The 22,968-nt window shown below is 32.7% G+C and overlaps 2 protein-coding genes across 10 annotated transcripts in view; one reads left to right on the top strand and one right to left on the bottom strand.

Annotated features, from left to right (window-relative positions):
- Nucleotides 1–12,338, top strand: part of LOC140040937 (transcription factor 12-like) — a 91,460-nt gene extending 79,122 nt beyond the window's left edge. For 4 of the 6 annotated variants that reach the window (XM_072087226.1, XM_072087225.1, XM_072087231.1 and 1 more), the window contains 6 exons: nucleotides 787–990; nucleotides 4,261–4,360; nucleotides 8,189–8,363; nucleotides 8,938–9,164; nucleotides 9,533–9,655; nucleotides 10,180–12,338. In XM_072087226.1, the coding sequence (XP_071943327.1) occupies nucleotides 787–990; nucleotides 4,261–4,360; nucleotides 8,189–8,363; nucleotides 8,938–9,164; nucleotides 9,533–9,655; nucleotides 10,180–10,436 (1,086 nt within the window). In that variant the 3' untranslated portion in view covers nucleotides 10,437–12,338. Of the gene's footprint in view, nucleotides 1–786; nucleotides 991–4,260; nucleotides 4,361–8,188; nucleotides 8,364–8,937; nucleotides 9,165–9,532; nucleotides 9,660–10,179 lie in introns of all 6 variants that reach the window. The other 2 variants (XM_072087228.1, XM_072087229.1) reach the window with 2 other exon arrangements.
- A 1,252-nt stretch (nucleotides 12,339–13,590) lies between these two features.
- LOC140040935 (colorectal mutant cancer protein-like) overlaps nucleotides 13,591–22,968 on the bottom strand; it is a 92,799-nt gene continuing 83,421 nt past the window's right edge. For 2 of the 4 annotated variants that reach the window (XM_072087223.1, XM_072087222.1), the window contains 6 exons: nucleotides 22,544–22,745; nucleotides 20,872–21,106; nucleotides 20,336–20,533; nucleotides 18,856–19,064; nucleotides 17,388–17,490; nucleotides 13,593–15,061 (listed from right to left, as the gene is read on the bottom strand). In XM_072087223.1, the coding sequence (XP_071943324.1) occupies nucleotides 14,978–15,061; nucleotides 17,388–17,490; nucleotides 18,856–19,064; nucleotides 20,336–20,533; nucleotides 20,872–21,106; nucleotides 22,544–22,745 (1,031 nt within the window). In that variant the 3' untranslated portion in view covers nucleotides 13,593–14,977. Of the gene's footprint in view, nucleotides 15,062–17,387; nucleotides 17,491–18,855; nucleotides 19,065–20,335; nucleotides 20,534–20,871; nucleotides 21,107–22,543; nucleotides 22,746–22,968 lie in introns of all 4 variants that reach the window. The other 2 variants (XM_072087221.1, XM_072087224.1) reach the window with 2 other exon arrangements.

Here is a 22,968-nt window from a genome sequence, read left to right as displayed (position 1 = left end):
AAGCTATGATGTACTGCGGCCTGTCCTCTAACAGGTTATAAGGCCGCTGTAGTTAGTATAAATAGATTATACACACTGTCAATTTTTACATGTGAAAATTCACAAGTGCGTAAGTGTTGAACAACACGTGCCGACAGTTCACGCATTTACAATTCGTCACCGAACATTAACAGATAGTAGTGTGGTGGATTAACAGGTGGCGTTAACCAACGGCGTGAAGGGGCAATGTGACAGGCGCTATCAAATGGTATGAGGGGGGAATTAACAGGTGTGAACTGGTGTAAGGGGTGCATTCTGTTTTAAGTGTGTGTTTGTCAATTGCTTTGACACCATAGCTGGTTGTTACATGCCATCTGTATACAGCCTGAAGGCATTGGAAATTGATCAAAATTACCACAATCAAATTTTAACAAAAAAAACATTTAATGATTGTGATAATTAACTGTCAAAATGATGAAATTATTTAAAACAATGTTGTTGATTTAAATTAAACACATGGACATGAAGATACAGATTGCTAATGTTTTGATAATACTCAATTCTGAAATACTTTATTTCTCAATTATCACCATCATCATCATCATAAAATAACAACAGATAAAATTTTCTAGAAGATTGGTAAATAGCAATAACAAAAATTTATATATAATAGTACAAACACATTATTTCACAAAACCTAAATTGTAAAATGTGGTTTAACAAACATACAAAATAATGATTTATAAAACACACTTAAAAGCATAATTAGAATTTAGTTAAATTTAATTATCAAATTATATTTTTCAGAGTCGAATGGAAGAATGCTTAAATGATGCTATTCATGTTTTACAAAGACACGCAACACAAGGACAAGGGATGAATCCAATGGCACCCGGCATGCCACCGGAAATGATGAACGGATTACCCCCACATTCCAGTTCTGGTCTGCCACCCGGCATTTCCCATCCTTACGGTCATCCGGCACAATATGGTGTTGACCATCCTCACATGGTAAGTCAACCTGGTGGATGTCACTTTGTGTGCTTTCACAGATTGTGCTGAGTCTCTCTAAATATCATGAACCTTTTATAACAGATTGTATCAACTAAAATCGATTTAAATATTCCTTAAATTGTTTTGGTTGTTACATTAAACCATTTTTGTAATATTAAAAATTATATATCAAAATATTTTTAGTACGACGACGAAACCATAGGCGAATGAACTTAAACGTATGAATCAGTTTTTGTGATCCGACGACTGCTGTGGGCATGATCGTATCAAACACCCAGTACCTTCATGCTGCTTTGCTATTCTATCATTTGCTAGACAGAATTACCCCTGCTGTTATTTTGCCCTTCCATCATTCACTTTACTGAATTACCCCCTGCTGCCTGCAAGTATTTTTTCAATTGATGGTGTTAGTATACTATGGATAGATTCACCTCCTGCAGTCAATAGTTAATCCTAAAAATCACAATAACTTTATGAAAAAATGTTATCTATATTACGTTATTATCGGTGACAACATTTACATTATATTGTCAGATTACATGGTATTATCTATCTATTTACAATACATTATACAGTATACAAGGTGGTAGTACAATATAGTTATTTTATTGAGCAATTTCCAAACATATCCATGTGTTTACAATAACCCTTGACATCATATTGAATTGACTGATCCTTGCGGATTTATCAGGGCTAATTTGTAAAGTCGGCTTCTTAAGCCAGCTCAGTGTATTCTGTCATTAATTACCGAATCCCAATTAATAGACCTTTAACCATAGTTACGTCAGGTACTAGACCATGTGGTTGCAGTTAGAAGAACAGCAATCGGAAATAAATTTGGTTTGTACTTGATTCAATAGCATTGAGGATGCCATTGATATTAAAGTGTTAGAACCGTTCTGATTGGTTAGTTTGAAATTGGTACATACATCTTGGCCACACAAGGCCATCAATATAATTATGTAAAACAAAGATTAAATTGTTGGATATTAACAAAAATAACAAAAACAATATAGAAACAATATTTAGCGTCTTTTAAATTTAATTTAATACGAATTTGCTAAGATTATGTCTTTTCTCAGAACAAAAGAAAGTTTACTATTTTGGTTGAATGTAAAATAGAAAATAGAACGATAATGTTTTTTAGATTTGAATTAGCCGATATTAGAGTTCATTAATGAATGCTGGCTATGTGGTCGCTAGGTTAGATTCATATGATTACTAGCAGAGTACTTCCTTTAAAGAAAGTTGTAGGTGAATATATCTAAGATCGTGGTTGAAGGCCAGCAAAGGCAGGAAATTACTACTAAATCGTTGGGTTTGTTTTCGAGCCTTCATTTCTGGTAAGATCCGCCAGGGAAATAGCAATACTTCAACAGTAGAGTAGTAGGAAAACGGTTTCACACTTGAATGTAGGCAAAAAAAAAGGACGACTGGGGTTTGTCAAACTCGGCTAACAGTCTGCGGATAGATACCAAGCACATGCTGTCAAATTTGCCTTTTACGTCGCTGTCAACTTTTCTTGTTCGTCTCTTGAACACTGCTTTCAACACGTACCCAGCTGTCTAATGTGAATTATTTGAATATACACCATACGCTCGACGTGACATCACGTTCTTCCACGCCAGTATAAGAGCGATTCTCTAGCATGCTCTCTCCAATTCGACTTCCGCCTTGGGAGATATTACACGCTGCTAGTTTGCAAAGGATTTAGTACGATTTTTACTGTTTTGTGGTCCTGTCTACGATTGCTAGTTCTCGTGGAAGTCGAAGTAAAGAGTGAGCGACGAGGGTAGCCACGAAGAACCGCCGGGTAGCAGCATTTTGATATACGATATCCGAGTATCAAGCAGACAGTATGTGGAACCCAAACCATTTGTACGCAAGCCCATACGGCATGACACCTGCAGAGACGCACTATTACAGCTTCTATCCTGAGATGATGGTAATCCACCTGCTATTCTATCATTCTAATTTTAAATACTTGTCTGGATTTCAGATGTTCTTTTCAGCTGTTTTTGCGAGCTGTTAGCAGAAGATTTTGAAATCTCTTCAGCTGCATGTATTAGTGATTTCATCCTGTCAAGCTGTATATTTGTCTGTAATATCTACAAATTGATTGTTTTAAATAAGTTTCTTCTTGTTAGCTTCCCCTATGCTCTACGTGCTTGTAAGGATGCCAAACAATCACTACACTATTTGTATATAAGAGTCATTTTGTCAAAAATTTAGGAACTATATTTTTAGAATGTGAATCTTATTGTTGTTGCTACAGCCAAATTAAAAAAATACTTTTAACAAAATTGTATAAAGCCTGTTTAAGTTCAAGCTATAAATAAATTTGCTTGCATACCTTTTTTTCCAAAGTTCAACGATGCTTTATTACTCGGATGATTCCCAGTAATGCACTTAAATTGTCTTTTGGTTATTTTATCAAGTGTACTTGTTTAAAGTTTTGTAAAAAATTGCTAAACATTTAGCATTCCTGCAGTCATAGCTCTGCCCAATTTGTTACCAGCATCTTCTTACAGTCTACACTAAAATATGTAAAATGTTAAAAGGTAATTTATTGATTGTTTTGAATGTGGAGGGTAGGACTTGGCGAAGTGAACAGAGTGCAAATCTTCCTCATAAGATGTATAATTTTGTTGTAAGAATTACTTTACAAATCTTTCTGTTATTCCTTAGCTTTCTATTTAACGTTGTTCTGCTTTATTTCTTTATTATCTACCTACCTTGTCTTGTCTTTATCATCTGCCATGTCCAAGTCTATGACAATCTCCTTTAATTATGCAAGTTAAAAAATGCACCAATTAGAAATATAGTTATGTCAGTCATTTTATATAATGTAGAATAATTATGTTATCATAAAATAATGAAGTTTTAAAAGTTATTAGGTTTCATACTTAAATTCTTCCGAGATTTCAAATTTTATCTGATGGAAATTAAAACTCTTATTGACCATTCAATGTGATATTTCATTTTTGATTTGGACTGATATTTATCGCTGACATGTGACAAGTCAATGCACATTTCAGGTTGTCACATAATCAGTCACTTTTATAAATTTTTTTTCTCAAATTTACATATTTCTTATGAAATGTGTCATTAATAATTGTTGCTTTGATTAGTTAGTTTTTAAAACTGACAACATTCTCATTAATTCTTTCTTTATTTACCAATAGAAAATTGGAGCTAACAAAAAAGCATATCAATGAAATGAACATAATACATTTTATGCTAATTTGTTGTTTTGTTTATTGACAGGGTGGACCTCCTTCATCTGTACCCGACAATCATCGCAATGCAATGTCTGGCGCTCCTCTCCCACCATCAGAAATAGCACAACCTCAACAACCATTCAGCTGTAAGTATATTATGTCTATTAATTTATCTCTTGCAAGTGTTTGTTTATTTCAGACACATTTCGTTTGGCTGATTAATTAAGAATTATGACAGATGATTCGATGATTAGTCTAATGTGATTATTAAAACGCTATAAACTCTCAGGGAGTTGTTATTCTAATAACAACTCCCTGAAACTCTACTGTATTACTTGAAATTCACTGATCGTTAAATTAATTCTAAAGCCTTGTCTACACTTTCTGTGACAACAAAAATGTGATGTGCCCATATATGGATATGATGATGTCATATTTGGGCATATCACTACCATATTTGGGCACACTTCTTTTGTCACACTAGTTTGATAGTGTAGACAGAGCTTTAGATTTTTATAATTCAGAGTGTAGGTTAGAATGGCGTTCTCAATCAAATTCTTAAAAATCAGGGATGGATCCAAGGGGTGTGCTAGGGGCACATGCGCTGCCCCCTCCCCCCACCTTTTTTGGCAGCTAAAATTAAATTATGACCTACTTTCTGATATCTATTTTAAAATATCTTGGAAATCTTTTAATATGTATATCTTAGTGACATTGAATTATGCTTGTACAACTCCGTATTACTGTACAGTACTACATATTTGTTCATTGCGGACATGTTTATAAAATGAACATAATTATTTGATATGAATGTTATGTTTACACGATAGAGGTCAGTCAGTACTGTAGCCTGGGAATCTTTCATTTTACTAGCAATAAGGAAATGATTGGTTTTAAATGGATGGTTCTCCGGAAAGCTTTTATATATTGATGGAAAACGTTGATGGAGTTCTCAAATTACATATCCATAAAAATGAAAGTTCCTCTGTAATTGAATTAATGCTTAAACGAAATCTTAGATCCTAAAAAATAAATTACATGAATCTTTAAATTTTTGAATATCATAATTTAAATTATTACTCAAAGTTGGTCAATTTGTTTTGTGGGTACCGTTCAGTAGGTATCAGACAGATTTAAACCAAACCTATTGTTCTATATTAAATTATCTTTAACCTATAAAATAGTATTCTTGGTCTTTGGTAGTTCTATCTATCATCTGTTATTTTAGCAATGTAATCCATACGTGTATGTACATACACAGACCATATCATGGGATGAAATTAATCCTATATAGATCAAACCATTTAATATCTAGTGCACTCCATGATCTTTTGGTCTAATTCCAGCGGTCATATGTTGTCCAGCTGGTCAGTGCATGGTGGGTGTCCTGCCCCAAAGATATCACTAGTAAAAAGTAAAAATCATCACATCCTTTAAGTTTCAATTTATATATAATCCCCAATACTAGCTGTTTATGGCAAGCGTGTATATGATCATCTTTTTCTGAGAACAATTTCATTTGCACATCGAAAAATAATGATGGAAAAATGTTGTAAAACCGTAACCGCCTTTGTTCTTATCTTGTCCTCCAACGGGATGATTTATTTTGAGGTTTTATTGTATATCAGTGACGAGTTTAATTAGCCTGTTGATAAGGATTTACATTACTTGAGATATGTTGAAGCTCGATAGTTTATTTTTATAACACGTTTGAATTCTAGCGATGCTTTTAATCCTTGCTGCTTTCAAAACAAACTGTTTCTTTAGTAGCAGTACTCAGTAAAAGACGTGTTGTGTTAATATCGCACAATAGATAAAATAAAATAATTGGATGTTGTAAAGGACACAAAAGAACATGATTGTTTTTAAATTGATGAAGTGTCATCATCTAAGATAATTTATATTGTCATTAAAGATGTATTGTGCCCCTGAAAAAATAATTCTCAACATTTTTTTTTAATAAGCCATTCTAATGTCACCTAATAGTTACGGTATCCACTTTCAACAGAAATTGGAAAATTTACTTCATTAAAACTACAAAAAGAAATATATTTAAAGTCTGATTTTATTAATCTGTATTTTTCATGTTTATGCTTTGTAGAGATACAGTACTTGTAAATTAAATAACCCAAAAAAATGATTATTTTTCAATACTTTTTTAGATTTATAAACAATGTTTTTTTTAATGTAAACTACAAAATGTACTTAATATTACATCCTCTAAGTTCAAGGCAAATAGTAACAGTAACATGCGATTCATTTAAACACTAAACTTTTTCTTAGAAAATTTATATTTTAGCTGTTTTCCCCAAAACTAAATTAAATATTAAGTGAAGATTTAAACTGAATATTCCTGTTATTGTGTACATTTCTTTGGAAGTACTACTACAAAATTCACCTTTTAATCTGCAGTCATTGAGTAAAATTAACGAAATGAAGTCAGCAGGTCTGCCTTTGATAGGTGTTAAAAGATTCTTTTTCCAATCTACTTGGTTATCAGTCACTTGAAAATTAAATTAAGCTCAAATTAGGCATATCCTTTGAGTAAACCTATTAAAATGTCCTCACATTAGAAAAAAAAGTTCCAAATTGAAACTACAGTATTGACTTGTAACATGCATGGTTTTTTATGTTTGACATTCAAATATCTTGATATCTAGGATGCCTCTTGTAATATGGATCTATAGAATAAAGATTAGTAAAGCTCTGTCTACACTGTCAAACTAGTTTGACAAAAAGTGTGATGTGGCCAAATATGGTAGTAGTATACCCAAATATGGTAGTGATACAGTATACCCAAATATGGTAGTGATATGACATCATCATGTCCATATATGGGCATATCACATTTTTTGTGAGCTTCATACTGTACTGCAGTTTTGTTACTATACTTTAAGTTCCATCAGTGGACCTATAGTCATTTACCCACTGTATACCATGTTGTATAAAATTAAATTTGCAATTTCATCTTGGCTGGGTTCAGTAGCCTAATTGTGGATTAATTTGCCCATATCTTCATTCCCCTGCTTCTCCCTGGGTTAGAATTAGGTCAGCGGTCAATGTAATACAGTAGGACCTTAGTGGACAGCTGACTCATGGGTCAAAATGGTGGTCTACTTATCACTTTCTGTTTTATTTCAAAATAATAATTAAATGTACATATTCCTCTTGGAGCGAAAAAAAAAACTCTTAATATAGGTCGGGCGATAATCCCACTGATGTACCCGAGATGAGTTGTAAGTTAGATTTGAAGGTAGAGTTAAGTTGGCATGGCAACCTTTGCAATAGCATCTTCCTAATATAGAAGTTAAAACTCCTGGGCAGAGGATAATAACCTGGACATGTGTCATATAAACGTCACTAAACAGCGGTCAACTCACTTGCAAAGCGCACGATGAGTTTAAAGACTTTAATGAGTAGTCGATGACGAAGGTGCGTCCTAAATTCAAGATTACCAGCATCATTATATGCCAATTGAGTGTGATAGGGTAGAAATGTGGGCTTGATTGGAATGAGAAAGGTGATAAGGTTAGGCACGGGGATGACATACCCATCCTAATGGTGATGCTCTTTTTCTTACCTGCGTTGGTAGGCTTCTTTCATCTAAAGCCATTAACCTAGACTACAGCAGGTGATTTAATATTCTCAGGTAGCTGTCAATCAAATCGAGAATTTTTCACCTCTCTATCATACCTTTTATATGGTTCCAGAATGTATGTAGAATATTATATGAATTCGCTTTTTCTACATTGAATCTAATTGGTTTTAACTTATTTAACATTTGGAAAATGTAATTGAATTAAAAGCTGGTGTTGTTTTTTTTTCTTCTAAAAATGGTAAAATAAAATTATGACAATTTTATTTTAGTATACATGTATACATTTTTAAATTGTTTTAAATCCTTTATGTTATGTTGGCGTCAATGAAATCAGTCGGTAAATATTTAATGAATGTCTATATGTGATTATTTGCAGCAGTACAGAATGACTTGATGGGACATGACCAAGGAGACGGATTAAAGATTGAGAAGGTAAAAACGAAATCAATTGGCGCCAAACCCAAGAAAGAGGAAAAAATGGATATAACCAAACCAGACGACAATAAAAGTGATAATGGTCGTTCAAGTAATTCAGGAAAAACAAAAAAACGGTAAGATATTCTAGTATGAAATATTGTTTAAGGAAAAAAAACCCTTAAGCTCTGTCTACACTATCAAACTGGTTTGACAAAAAAGTGTGATGTACCCAACTATGGTAGCGATATGCCAAAATATGGTAGTGATATGACATCATCATGTCCATATATGGGCACATCATATTTTTTGTCGCATAAAGTTTGATAGTGTAGACAGAGCTTAAAGAGAGGTGTTATTTATGGTAACTTTTTTTATAGGCCCTCATAGTTTTTATATATATATATATATATTTTTGTATTTTCGTTTCTTTTTCTATATTTGTTTTTGTAAGTATTAGTTGGGTATATAGTATTATCAATTGTACAGCGCTTTGGTCACTTGGAAAAGCGCTATATAAATCCAAATTAAATAATAAATAAAATAAATATGAATGGTTTTCCGGTTCATATTAGAACAATAACTACATGTTAACAGGATGGCTATACTTTAGTATGATACACAAGTATAAGAGTAAGAGTACAGTATGAAACAATGTATAGGTAGGAATACCTGCATATCAGTAACATTCCATTATTTTTTTTTTCGTAGAACTACGGATGATCTGGAAGAAGCACCCCCGAAGCAAGAGAAGGAAAAAGAGCGAAGAAGCGCAAACAACGCTAGAGAAAGAATCCGAGTTCGAGATATTAATGAAGCATTCAAAGAGTTGGGTCGCATGTGTCAGTTACACCTAAATACAGATAAGGCACAAACAAAGCTCCTAATACTTCACCAAGCTGTCAATGTTATAACCAGCCTAGAAACACAAGTTAGAGGTAAATTTATAAATACATATTACCTATAAATTACCATTTTTTCCCTAAAGCTCTGTTTACACTAATAAACTTTATGTGAAAAAAATGTGATGTGCCCATATGATGATGTCATACCATACCACATACCATATTTAAGCATATTACTACCATATTTGGGCACATCAAACTAGTGTAGACAGGGCTTAAGATTGCTCTGTTGATGACTAAAGGATCATTATACATTTGAAGTATTTTTTTAAAAGTTGTCCGATCAAAAGTTAACTTTGTATACATGGCTCAGAGTTTAATCCAGCTCTTAATTCTTATCCCTTTTTTAAAGCATTGTTAATTTCAGTTCAACAATTTATTCTAACAATTGTTCTCCCCAGATCGCAATTTAAACCCCAAAGCAGCGTGCCTTAAAAGACGAGAAGAAGAAAAAGTAGATGAATTGCCAAATCGTGGTCTAGGGCCAACCAGTGACCACCTTGGACCCCAGCATGGCCTCCAAGGTAGGTAAGTTCCAAGCTTTTCTCTCTATTTTTCTTTTAGTATGTAGTATATATTCAAGGATATATAGAAAATACATAAAAGATAAATATAGTAGTAAAAGATACATGAAAAAAAAATGTTGGAACTGATTTTAAATACTTTTTTATATGGTATGTTGTGGTAAAGATGTTATTTTTATATATATATTTGGTCAAACATAGTGGTTTGAAATGTCTCTTGCTTGTCACAGATATCAATATAAAAATGAAATTAAAATAATAATATAATAATAATACAAACAGTATGACATAAGATTATAAAATACAATGCAAAATTAATATTAAAATGTCATATAAAGGTTAAAATATTGACAAGTAGTAAAGCAGTGCCTGCTAGCTATTGAGGCTAGGGGGTACATCTACCACTAGATACAGACAGATCCAGTGGTTTTTTTTTACAGTTTTGTTAGTAGCTACTTATTTTAAATAATTAATATCACCTCTTTGGATTCATGCATATTTAAATATAGTACTTTGTTTTTCAGGTTCTTCTAGTCTTGTAAGTAGCTTAATGAGAGGTTATAATGAACTCATGGACAATCTAGGACATCAGCCATCAAGCCATCTACAACAACAACTCAACGAATACGGCATTCACCATGGCCTCGATCTATCAACGATACCTCCATCATCCTCAGCAACAGTCACTAATATGCCGCCTGCAGGATCACTGGAGTTGCTCCGCACCAGTGAACCTATGCAGACGTCCGTTAATCAAATATCACCCGAAGACAACTTATAAGCATGAACAAGACTTATTTATTAAAGATTTTGTAGCCATTTTACGAGGGATGTTCACTGGTTTTGAAAACATGTAGATATTAATAAATACTTGAGGATGACACGAATGGGGACGCGTCGTGAATTCACTCGTTTCAAACTTATTTTCTAAAGATGAAATTTGAGTCGATGAGGACAGCATTGTTGGTGCTGCTCAGAGATGCCGTTGGCATTTCTACTATGGATGCTCTTTTTATAATTAAATTTACAAAAAAAAAAAACTAAAATTGTTTTTATCTTCTGGATCGTTATCCCGCCACCAGTGGTCAGCGTTTGCTGATAATTATTCGTGGTGTTTGTCATTTTTGTTTGTTTCTCCCCCCATTTTTTTTTGGAATAATGTCGGTAGTCGGATCAGACGTCTGATGACTGCCGCCATTCATTGCTACACTCTCTGTTTATATTTTGAATAATTTTCAAACAAAAATGTATATCAAATGTATCGATTTAAAATATTTTTTCTTGATTAAAAAAAATGGTATGTTTTTAGTAAGAGAGTTTACGTAACTCTTTTTTATTCAACACTGGAACGTAAAATAAATTTGTTTATTATTTAGGAGTGTACGTCTTTCAACCTACCACATTAGGAAGCTTTCAATGTTCAGTAGTGTTTACTTAGTTTTACCGAGGTGGAGAGAATTAAGATTACACCCCCACCCCATGGTTTTACTTTTTACTGAGGGGAGCAGGATTAAGATTACACCCCCACCCCCTGGTTTTACCACCCGTGTATAATTTGGTTAAGCTTTACAATCAATAAACTTGAATCTTTGGGGAACACAATTCCATAATGCCTTTTGTTGTAAAATACATTTGTCTTCCCTTTACTTTATTTAGATTTCCATTGATGACTCTAGAAATTGATTACGTTTATCATGAATTTTTTTAACAAATAGTGTTAACAATGGTTTAAAGATTGTAAATAACTATTAAGTACTAAATGAGCCCAAATTTTATTTGTTTCAGTACAACTTGATTTTAAAACTTAATTTTACCACTTGTTGTCGTGTAAGGGTGAACGACTCATTTACCCAATGTCACTTACCTTTGACCTCATACTGTGACATGGCATTTTATAGTGCCCTTAAATTGGTAAAAAACTAAAGATTATATCAACATTTGTGACAGATTTACTTATTTATAGACATTTAATAAGATAGATATTATATCATTTGATTCTTAATTTTGAAGAATTTAAAATCTGAGCACATTTTATCATTGTTTTGTTAATTGTTGAATTTTAATGAGAACCGTGGTGAACGAGTCATTTGATTGACGGATACCTTGTTACCTTTATAGAATATTATCTTAGTCATCTGATCATTCCAGAAATGTTTATCACGTGTGACATCACATGTGACACTCTTTATCAGCATTGTCACTTGCATTCTGGTTGTAGAATAGTTTTATATATTTTATTTTCATTTGTTCTTTAAGTGTAGCTTAGATTTTTTTCATAATACGTTGCCTAGGAGCACCAGTCAGGGATTTTCTTTTTCCTGTTGATGTGGAAAATACCTTTTGTTATTATTATGATGTCTTCTAATTAATTATTTGAGGTCTCTGGTCACTTTGACCCCTCTGGTCACTTTGACCCCTCTCTGACCCTTTATGGCACCAGATTGTGTACTAATTGACTTGCTACTAATGAAATTGTAATTTATTGTCAGGTAATCATTGTATTTTTTTAGTCCTGTTGGGAGTAAAAGGGACTAAGAGGGATTTGTTTCTTGCACTGTGTAGGTTTTGGCACAAGCCTTGATCATTTTGTTAGCGTTTATCTGTGGGATAGCGCTCCCATAGAATCACTGTAAATAGTCAGCTGTTAGAAATTAAATGTGCCATCTTTGTAACAACAGAAAAATTGTGTTTTTTATTCCTTCAAATGTTTGCCAAAATATCGACTTTTTAAAATTCAATTATTATGCAATAATATTGCTATATATGCGCATATATTGCGTTATCATCATCTTATAGAGTCATAGTAACCAGTTATGTCAAAAATAAAAGGGTCAAAATTTGGTCAGTTTTGGAAAATTTTCCTGTACTATAGTACATGATTTTTTTTTAAATTGCCAAAATATCGACTTTAAAATTTAATTATTATGCAAAAATATTACTAGGCCTATATATGCGCATATATTGCGTTATCATCATCTTATATAGAGTCATAGTAACCAGTTATGTAAAAAATAAGTGTCAACATTTGGTCAGTTGGAAAATTTTCCTGTACTATTGTACATGGATTTTTGTTTAAATGGCCAAAACATAGACTTTTTAAAATTCAATTATTATGCAATAATATTGCTATATATTGTGTTATCATCATCTTATAGAGTCGACTTATGTCGAAAAATATAAGGGTCGAAATTTGGTAATTTTTCGAAAATTTCCCTGTACTATATAGTACAGGGATTTTTTCAAAAATGGCCAAAATATTGACTTTTTCAAATTTATTATGCAATAATATTGCTATATATGATCATATATTGCGTTATCATCATCTTAAGAGTCATAGTAACCAGTTATGTCGAAAAATAAAAGGGTCAAAATTTGGTAATTTTTCAAAAATTTCCCTGTACAGGGATTTTTTCAAAAATGGCCAAAATATCGACTTTTTCAAATTCATTTATTATGCAATAATATTGCTGTATAATATGATCATATATTGCGTTATCATCTTATAGAGTCGACTTATGTCGAAAAATAAAAGGGTCGAAATTTGTTAATTTTTCGAAAATTTTCCTGTATTATAGTACATGGATTTTTTTAAAAAATGGCCAAAATATCGACTTTTTCAAATTCAATTATTATGCAATAATATTGCTATATATTGCGTTATCATCATCTTATAGAGTCATAGTAACCAGTTATGTCAAAAAAAGTGTCAAAATTTGGTCAACTATTTATGTCAAAATTAAAAGGGTCGAAATTTGGTCAGTTTCGAAAATTTCCCTGTGTTCAGGGATTTTTTCAAAAATTGCCAAAATATCGACTTTTTAAAATTCAGTTATTATGCAATAATGTTGCTCTCTATGCGCATATATTGTGTTATCATCTTATAGGTCAGTATTCGAAAATTTACCTGTACTTATAGTACAGGGATTTTTTTTTAAATGGCGAAAATATTCACTTTTTTAAATTCAATTATTATGCAATAATATTGCCATCATAATTGAGGATTTTACAAAAAATAGCAAATTAATGAGACCAACATTGCTATACAGTTTATGCATTTATATTTTGTTATCATGTCAAAGATTTCTTTTACAAAATGAATACAGTAAAGATATTGTACAATACATTATTATCTTCATTGTTATGAGTTAAACTAAAGCTTAAATTGAAAATTAAACATGTCTTCTTCTTCTTCTTCTATTTTAAGGAGCAAACTTCATAGTTAAAGGCTACTGCTCCACTAAGGGTCCCATTGTGACATCGGCAGCCAACTACGGCGCCAATACGTCTGTCCACAACAGTGTGTGTGTATGAATGAACTAGTACACCGGGGTAACCCAATAATCGTCTCAAAAGATGTACTAGGTTCTTTAAAGTGCACATGAGCCAGATGTACACTGGACCTACGGTTTATAGTCCTTATCCGAGAACGTAAACTTAAAGCAAAAACTAAACAATCTTGAGAAGAACAGTTTGAATAGAGCGCATTTTCACATATACTTTCAAAAGTCTACAAATTGAACATGTAGCAGGTAGTCTATTCTTCCTTTGCTATATGCACTTATTTCAATAGTGTACTAATTGTTATACAAACTGCAATATATTGTTCTATGCTTATTTCTTCATGTTAACTACATTTCATTGTATCATTCATGGCATTTTAGGTTTTATAAATAAATCTTTTATATTTTACAAATAAAATATTTTAATAAATTTGTTCATTTAAGTCATAAACAGCTGATGCCATGTTTAACCTATGACCTACTCATGTACTTTGCAATATATTTACATATTTTACAATTCTATAAATAGATACAATGTGTATTTAATACAAAGGCTCGCAGAATGTTAAAATGGAAGGGGTTTTGTTTCGCTGGTATTTTTATTTATTCTAGAAGTCATTTCCTGTGATACAACTGGATAATTTTGATCAAAGTTGTAGTAAATGAATGTTGTACTTAACATCAAAGCGAATAAATATATAAAACATTCTGTAGGTGAGCTTCCTAAATTATTTATATAATCTATATAAATAAAACCGCTCGGCAAATCAACAATATTTACAGTAATTTATAGTATAATAATCAGTCGTCTTTGATGACAAGTGGAAAAAATGTTCATTTAATTTCCTAGATGTCAATGGTTTACAGGAATTCAATGTCATAGTGAAATGATCATGTAATCCATATGATCATAGAGAGGTTACCATGCAATGTCATAGTGAAATGATCATGTAATCCATATGATCATAGAGAGGTTACCATGCAATGTCATAGTGAAATGATCATGTAATCCATATGATCATAGAGAGGTTACCATGCAATGTCATAGTGATGTTTCATTGTGTGGACGTCTAGATGATTGATTTTCTTCTTCCAACAATGCAATCCTTTGCTTTAACATTCGTACCTGAAAAGCAACAAAACATTTAAGTTAATCATGATAGAGGTAATCATGATAGAGATAATCATGATAGAGGTAATCATGATAGAGGTAATCATGATAGAGATAATCATGATAGAGATATCATGATAACGTAAATGAAGAAAGAGTTAAGCATGATATAGATAATCATTTTATTCATGATAGAGTTAATCATGATAGAGGTAATCATGATAGAGATAATCATGATAACGTAAATGAAGAAAGAGTTAACCATGATATAGATAATCATTTTATTCATGATAGAGTAAATCATGATAGAGTAAATCATGATAAAGTAAATCATATTTAGCAAGTTAATCATGATAGAGTAAATCATGATAGAGTAAATCATGATAAAGTTAATCATGATAGAGTAAATCATATTTAGCAAGTTAATCATGATAGATTTATTTACGACTGAGAAAATTCCTAATAGACAAAACCATAACCATAGGAGTTGGAGTACTTTTTCTTCCCATAAAAAAGTTTAATCTCATTATTTTTAGTAGGTAGAATTTGATAGTGTTTAAACAATAAGTGCAAAACATGTATCAGAATAGGAAGTTTGTGTAAGGTAATAAACGTCAATAGGCAGTTCTCATCATAAAACAGATAATTAGCTTAGACACCAGTATGACACGTTGAGTGGACTTATCTACAGGATGACTGTATCTAAATGAAAGTTTGCTAAAATGTTGCGAAAATCCTAACTGACTTGCTTAGAACTGCCAATAAAACAACCACTGTCTGTCATGTTTAATTCAAGTCATTTTGATGGCCTATGAACTTGGAATGCTTGGGTTCCTTTGCGCCATTTGGCTTGCGTTCTGTCATCTACGATCCGAGTGACATCACATGACATCCACCCCTTCATGTATGTTGTGGTACATTAAATCATAAAGCACAATTGCACACACCACAAATTTACAAGACTAGTCCCTTATTTTAGTACAGTTACTTAAGGAGTTAAATTTGTAATGTGTTTTTTTTTTATTGTAATCCTCTTCTGTTAACATAAAGTGCAATTCAGCTGAAAAATTTTTATTTTTTTCTGCTGCTAAATTTTATGAACGTATTTTTTATGTATACAATTTAATAATTGAATAAAATATACCAGTGATATATACAAATCACTCAAATTGTATGACATCATTTGTTTGAGCTTCTCAGAAATGTCTCATATGGGTATGATGGCTATTCTTTTACGGATTAAAGTTACAGTTTAAAGTGATAATCTTAAGTTTAGACTAGTACTTTTAAATGTTGCCATTAAATATTTGTTTATATAAGTAAATTAAAAGTATATTAACCCTTTCACTGCGGAGCATTATTCCCACCTCTGTGCGTAATATATATTTAAGAAAAACCTATGATATTTTAATTAATTGCAAAAAAATACTAATTGAGATAATTGTGTAATTATTTTTGTGGTGTGTGATGGGCAAAGGGTTAGTTTACAGTTAGGTATAAAAAAAAAAGTAATTTGCATATTGATGACGTCATGTGACGTCATTACAGGTATGTAATTTAATGACTTGCAAAAATATTCAAGTTCATCGAAAAAATACAGAGGGTGCTATATATTATACGCAAATACGCTTAAATCATTGTTTTGCCCATACCCGGTTTTACCGAGTATACGTATTTCAACGACGTCTGTTTATACCCGGTAGTACCGGGTATACGCAGAGAAAGGGTTAACATGTTTTATCTTGCCAAGAAATGATTGTAAATGTTCACATTTATGATGAACAAAGTATATTTATTTCAATCTTTGATTCAAGTTAGTAAACTTACTGAATTCCTGTATGGAATAATGCTGACACATTGTAGTACATTACAGTTCAACGTACAACATTAGCCTTGTCACATATTTCCATGACAACTTAAGCTTTAGCTTTTCCGTACTTTGGATGTCTTTTTCTATTTGATGCTTTTCAATTTTTTTGTTCAAGGATCAAAACAATTAATTTAAATTACAAAAATGTCTGAACTGTAAATGTCATATATTTGTAATATATATTTTATTAAACATCTTATAAGTGAAAAAAATGATTGAAATTATATTTATTATTCGTAATGTGACCCATTTGACAACATTAATCTATTTAAATTGAGTCACATATATACATTATTATTTAAGTGATACCAGAAGAAAGAAGTTTTTAAATTGACCGATTTATTAATTCAAATTGAAGGCCGTAACCACAGTGGCTGGTACTGATGACAAATCTTGAAAAAACAAAGGGTTGAAATAAAAACAAGTAAAAACACAGTGGAACGCCATTGTAATAATGTATATAAAACATACCTGTGTGTCGTGTCGTTCAACCATAGCCAACATCTGCGCTTCCAGTTTCTTCAGCCGACTTTGATGCTTTTTCTTCGCTTTCTCATACGCCGTTACTAAGGCACTGAAATAAGAAATACAATCATTTTAACAAATATAGTTCTTAAAAAAACAGTTAAATAATGTACTTAAATTTGATATAAACGTTTAAAAGAATATGTAATGATGTAACATTAAATTAGTTGATATAACGTTTGTCATACACCACATATATTAGTTCTGAAAAGTTCTCTCAATCAATGCTTTGATTTCTCACTCCTGAGGATGATCAAAGTATATTGATCGAAGCGTCGAGAAACTCAACAGTTCTTTTCAGAACTAATATACATGGTGTACCGCAAACTTTATATCAACATTGGATTTCGCCATGCAAACCTTCAAACAATATGAAATTAGTCAATACAGTAGAACTACACCACTATAAAAGGGTAAAGTTTGGGACCCAAAAAAGTGTCCCATGACTAGACGAGTCCCAAAAGAATATCTTTACTAGATATACTAAAACATTTATAAACATTCCAAAAATAATTAAATAAACGGAAATTTTTCTCGGAGTGTTTTGCAGTGGCTGTCTACATTTTGAAAGATCTTAAAGTAACTTTCGGTTATAAAGCCAAGAAGTATTGATGGATAAAATCTATATCCATCCACAGTCCATATTTAAAAGGAAAGCGGTTATTATATTTACTTGATCTTTTTTCCCTGTTGTAAGTGGTTTGGCAAAATAACAAGATAACTAACGCAAATGTTATCTTTTTAAAATGTTAGTATGCAAAATATTTTCATGATGTCACAAGGGAAGAAAAAATATTCATAAAGATATAAATCATGTAATAAGATTATTAATATGATAACAAATTGAATGTGCCAATCACGGAATCAGTTGTAACTATTATACAGATTTCAAAGATGAATGAATACGGACAGTTTAAGACCGAAGGATTAGATTGGATCTCTTGGGAGATAGTTTGATAGACATTTGCAGTTTGTATATCATTTCATGCTAATTATGACTGACAATTTCATAATTATGTGATGACATTTAAAACATTCAGAGAAAACTCAATCTTTTGTTGTCATGTTTAATTTTATGGGTATTACCATGAATTGTGAGATACAATGTTGATATACTAGGTTAGGGTGTTGTTACCATATTAGGCATATTTTTTTATCTATAAAGATTTTTAAGACATTAAAAAATGTATTATTTAATACCCAATAAAAATTGTTAAAATTTATTATATTATTGAACAATAATGGTATTTTTAAAATAGACGAGAGGACCTTTAAAACTGGATGGACTAAACAAACTACATACAACCCTGTATTCCTAAGAACTTGGATAAAGCAGGCTATATCTTTGTGCATATATTCCACACCAAACACCTCTATAATTAGAGGGTGGTCATTAATTGGAAGTGTTCTATACCTATTAGCTCTCTTAAGGTCTGCCACAAACTCTGAAGACTGTTGATGTCGTAACTCTGAACTCTTCTGAACCTTCTCAAGGGTTGTCACCAGCTCCTGAAGTCTTGCTTTCATCTTCTTCTCTCTTTGAAGGAACTCTTCTTGGGACCCAACACTACTGCCATCCAAAGACCCAACTTCTGTTAGTGATACTGGTGATGATATGCCATTCTGTAAAGAGAAATTAACTGTTAAATGACAAAGTGTCTTCTTTAGTAAAAGCATACATTATCTCTAATTTGCTTTCCAGAAAAGTGTCTCATTAATAGGTGTCTCATTAATAGGGGTATCCTATGGAGGTATCCCAAGGAGGGGTATCCCAAGAAGGTGTATCCCAAGGAGAGGTATCCTAATGAGGGGTATCCCAAGGAGGGATATCCCAAGAAGAGGTATCCCAAGGAGGGGTATGCTAATGAGGGGTATCCCAAGGAGGGGTATCCCAAGAAGAGGTATCCCAAGGAGGGGTATGCTAATGAGAGGTATCCTAATGAGGGGTATCCCATTGAGGGATATCCCAAGGAGGGGTATCCTAATGAGAGGTATCCCATTGAGGGGTATCCCATTGAGGGATATCCCAAGAAGGGGTATCCCAAGGAGGGGTATCCCAAGAAGAGGTATCCCAAGGAGGGGTATGCTAATGAGAGGTATCCTAATGAGGGGTATCCCATTGAGGGATATCCCAAGGAGGGGTATCCTAATGAGAGGTATCCCATTGAGGGGTATCCCATTGAGGGATATCCCAAGAAGGGGTATCCCAAGGAGGGGTATCCTAATGAGAGGTATCCTAATGAGGGGTATCCCATTGAGGGATATCCCAAGAAGGGGTATCCTAATGAGAGGTATCCTAATGAGGGGTATCCCATTGAGGGATATCCCAAGAAGGGGTATCCCAAGGAGGGGTATCCTAATGAGGGGTATCCCAAGGAGGGGTATCCCAAGTAGGGGTATCCTAATGAGGGGTATCCCAAGGAGGGGTATCCTAATGAGAGGTATCCTAATGAGGGGTATCCCATTGAGGGATATCCCAAGTAGGGGTATCCTAATGAGGGATATCCCAAGGAGGGATATCCCAAGGATAGGTATCTCTAGGAGGGGTAATCCCAAGGAGGGGTAATCCCAAGGAGGGGTTATCCCATGGAGGGGTTATCCCAAGGAGGGGTTATCCCATTGAGGGGTTATCCCATTGAGGGGTTATCCCAGGAGGGGTTTCCCAAGGAGGGGGTTATCCCATGGAGGCGTTTCCCAAGGAGGGGGGTTATCCCATGGAGGCGTTTCCCAAGGAGGGGTTATCCCAAGGAGGGGTTATCCCAAGGAGGGGTAATCCCAAGGAGGGGTAATCCCAAGGAGGGGCATCCTAAGGAGGGGTTCTACTATATGTTGTTAACGCTTAAATGTGTTGCTAAAAAGAAAGTTTGAATAAGATATAGGAAAAATAAGTTTACCTTAGAGTAGTGATGGTGGTGTGTATAAGTTGCTTTCTCACCATGATGTGATATTTGTTCTTTCATTTCACACTTTAAGTTATTGATTTGAACCAAGTAAGCCTCTTCCTGTGCTTCTCGTGAACTTAGTTTAAGTTCAAGCGCTTTGCGTTCTTTTTCCTGTAAATAATTCTGTGCTTTAAGCTCTGCCCTTTCCTCCTGAAATAAAAAAAAAATAAATAAATAATAGTTTTAATATAATAGTTTTACTTCTGTTTTCTATTTTATATCTTAACTTGTAAAAGCAATTTTTTGTTTGTTTATAGTTGTACATGCATTCTCCATTTTATATTTATGTTAGTTAGACGACTCTTTGTTGGTCCGCGTAAATAATAAAGAAGCTTTTAACAAAAATAATTAGGAAGAATGAGCTAACAACTAATGTTTGACAACTGAAGCTAATCAGCATTTCCGCTACAGATCCCCCGTTGCTAAGCAACGGTACTCAGTATTTTTATGCTAAGTACACATGACACAAAGTTAAGTATGCTTGTCACCTTAAGAGCTGTCAGTTCTTGCATTAACACCGCGTTTTCCAAATCCAAACGTTGCGTGTCCGGTCTTGGCGCTACATCATGACTTAATGGATCAATATGTACACTCTCAAGTTCCATGACGGTGAGACGAACTGCGGCTCGATCATTTTTCAACTGTTGGATGTAATCTTTGAGTCGTTGTTCATCCTCCTTACTGAACTCAGTGTCGCAACTACTTGCTGTAGAGCTCGTCGTGCTACAATAAAAAAAAAACCTTTTTTAAATTATCAGTAGTTTTGCTCAAGTATTTCGTTTTGTTTATTTATATGACCAGCATAAAATTCATACAATATAAATATATATAAAAAGATGAAAAAATGCTGGGCAGGGGTAGCTTTGTAAAAATACATCGCTGTAATGCAAGAAATAAATATTGGTCAATAAAATTAGTTTACAAATAAAATAAGTCAGGCAGGTTAGATCGAAGAGCACGCAAGAATGATCTCAAGTTGAAAACAAACTGATCCTTAAGATCAATTGATAAAGTAGTTCAAAGATAGAGATGGGTGTGTGTGTGTGTTATATTTAACACATACCATAATCAATACATGAATAATAATTAAAATATCAAGTTTTAATAAGATATTTAAATCTTTTAATTGGATTGTTTTTAAAATGCCTACTTTTTTTTGCCATATTTTTTTTTCTATAAAAAACAACCCATGACACGCCAACTACCGTTAATTATTTTCCTTTCATTAATGTTGATGTTCATTGACGCAAGCACCACTTGCATTCAAATTGAAATTGTAATTGTGATATTTAGCTTGTACAATGCATCTATCACCATCCACTGCTTGTCAGTCAGCCTGTTAATGGTCAGTTCTATTGGAAATAACCTTCTTGACCTTACAAGCTAAGACCGTCCACCCAGTCACATGTCTGTCAACAACCATGCTAATCAACACATAACAAGGTGAATACGATGTGTTTACATTTTCATGAACATTTAATAATGTCATTTACGTCTTGGTTGTGTTTCACTTTCCGTACTAATTTTCATGATGAATGAGTTGATGACAAACTGATGACTGAACTGAAAGCAGTTGTGGTTTGATGGTTTAAATCTTAAAATGTACATTTTTAGGTTCACTCCTTGTTCAAAATAAGGAAGTAACGCTAAATTAAAAAGTAATATAGATCAATCAACAGTTTGGTAAAGATATATAGATTTTAAAAATTATGAACACTATACTTTCTTTTTCTTTATTTACTTCTTTATAAATACTTTTAGATAAGAAATATTTTTGTTGTTGAATATGCCATTTTAATGTCACATAATAGTTATTCACTTTGACCAACAACTGGATAAAAAAAAACGTTCCTTGAAAAAAAATATAATTAAAGCAAAATATACCTATTGTCTGTCACGCAATGTTGTTTTGGTTAAAATTAACTGTTTCTTTTGTCTTTTTATAAGTGAAACAACAATTTTTTCCTAAAGAAGTTAATAACTTTATTAAAACTGCTAAATTTAACTTTAAATTAAACTAAATTCAAAATCTGATTTTATTAATCTTTATTTTTCATGTTGTTGAGGGGAAGAAAAATGGTAAACAACAAAAGTTTATAGTATTATCTGTTGAAAAGGTGTAATACAATTTCAGTAAACAAATACTTATTCTTAGTTTACCTAGTGTGACTTTGAGATGAAACATCTTCCCATGGCTGTAGCGTAGCACCCTGAACATGTGTAAGCACTGCGCCACAACTTCTATCCAGTCTCTGTAGCAATGACTTAGCCATGCTCTCGGCAACTTTCTTATTCTCATGAACTCGCCGTAACATGCTGGTTGTATCCTCTGAATCGTCTCCAGAGCTTTCTGAATTCTCACCTGTGATAACAAGAATATTGATGATAAAAAGAATGATGATGCTAAATGGATTGTAAAATATACAGATAATTATCATCATACTGAGTTGATGATACAATCAATATACAGAAGGCATACACTCAAAGAGTTCATTTCTAGACCTTTAAACCAAGATTTAATGACTTTTGAACAGTTCTAAACAAAATTTTAAAAGGTCATGGGTCATGGTACAGCAAACAGTATA

The sequence above is a fragment of the Antedon mediterranea genome, chromosome 2, assembly GCF_964355755.1.
Source record: "Antedon mediterranea chromosome 2, ecAntMedi1.1, whole genome shotgun sequence".
NCBI lineage: Eukaryota > Metazoa > Echinodermata > Crinoidea > Comatulida > Antedonidae > Antedon > Antedon mediterranea.
Note: the sequence above shows the minus strand (reverse complement) of the source record. Positions and strands in the feature narration are given on the sequence as shown.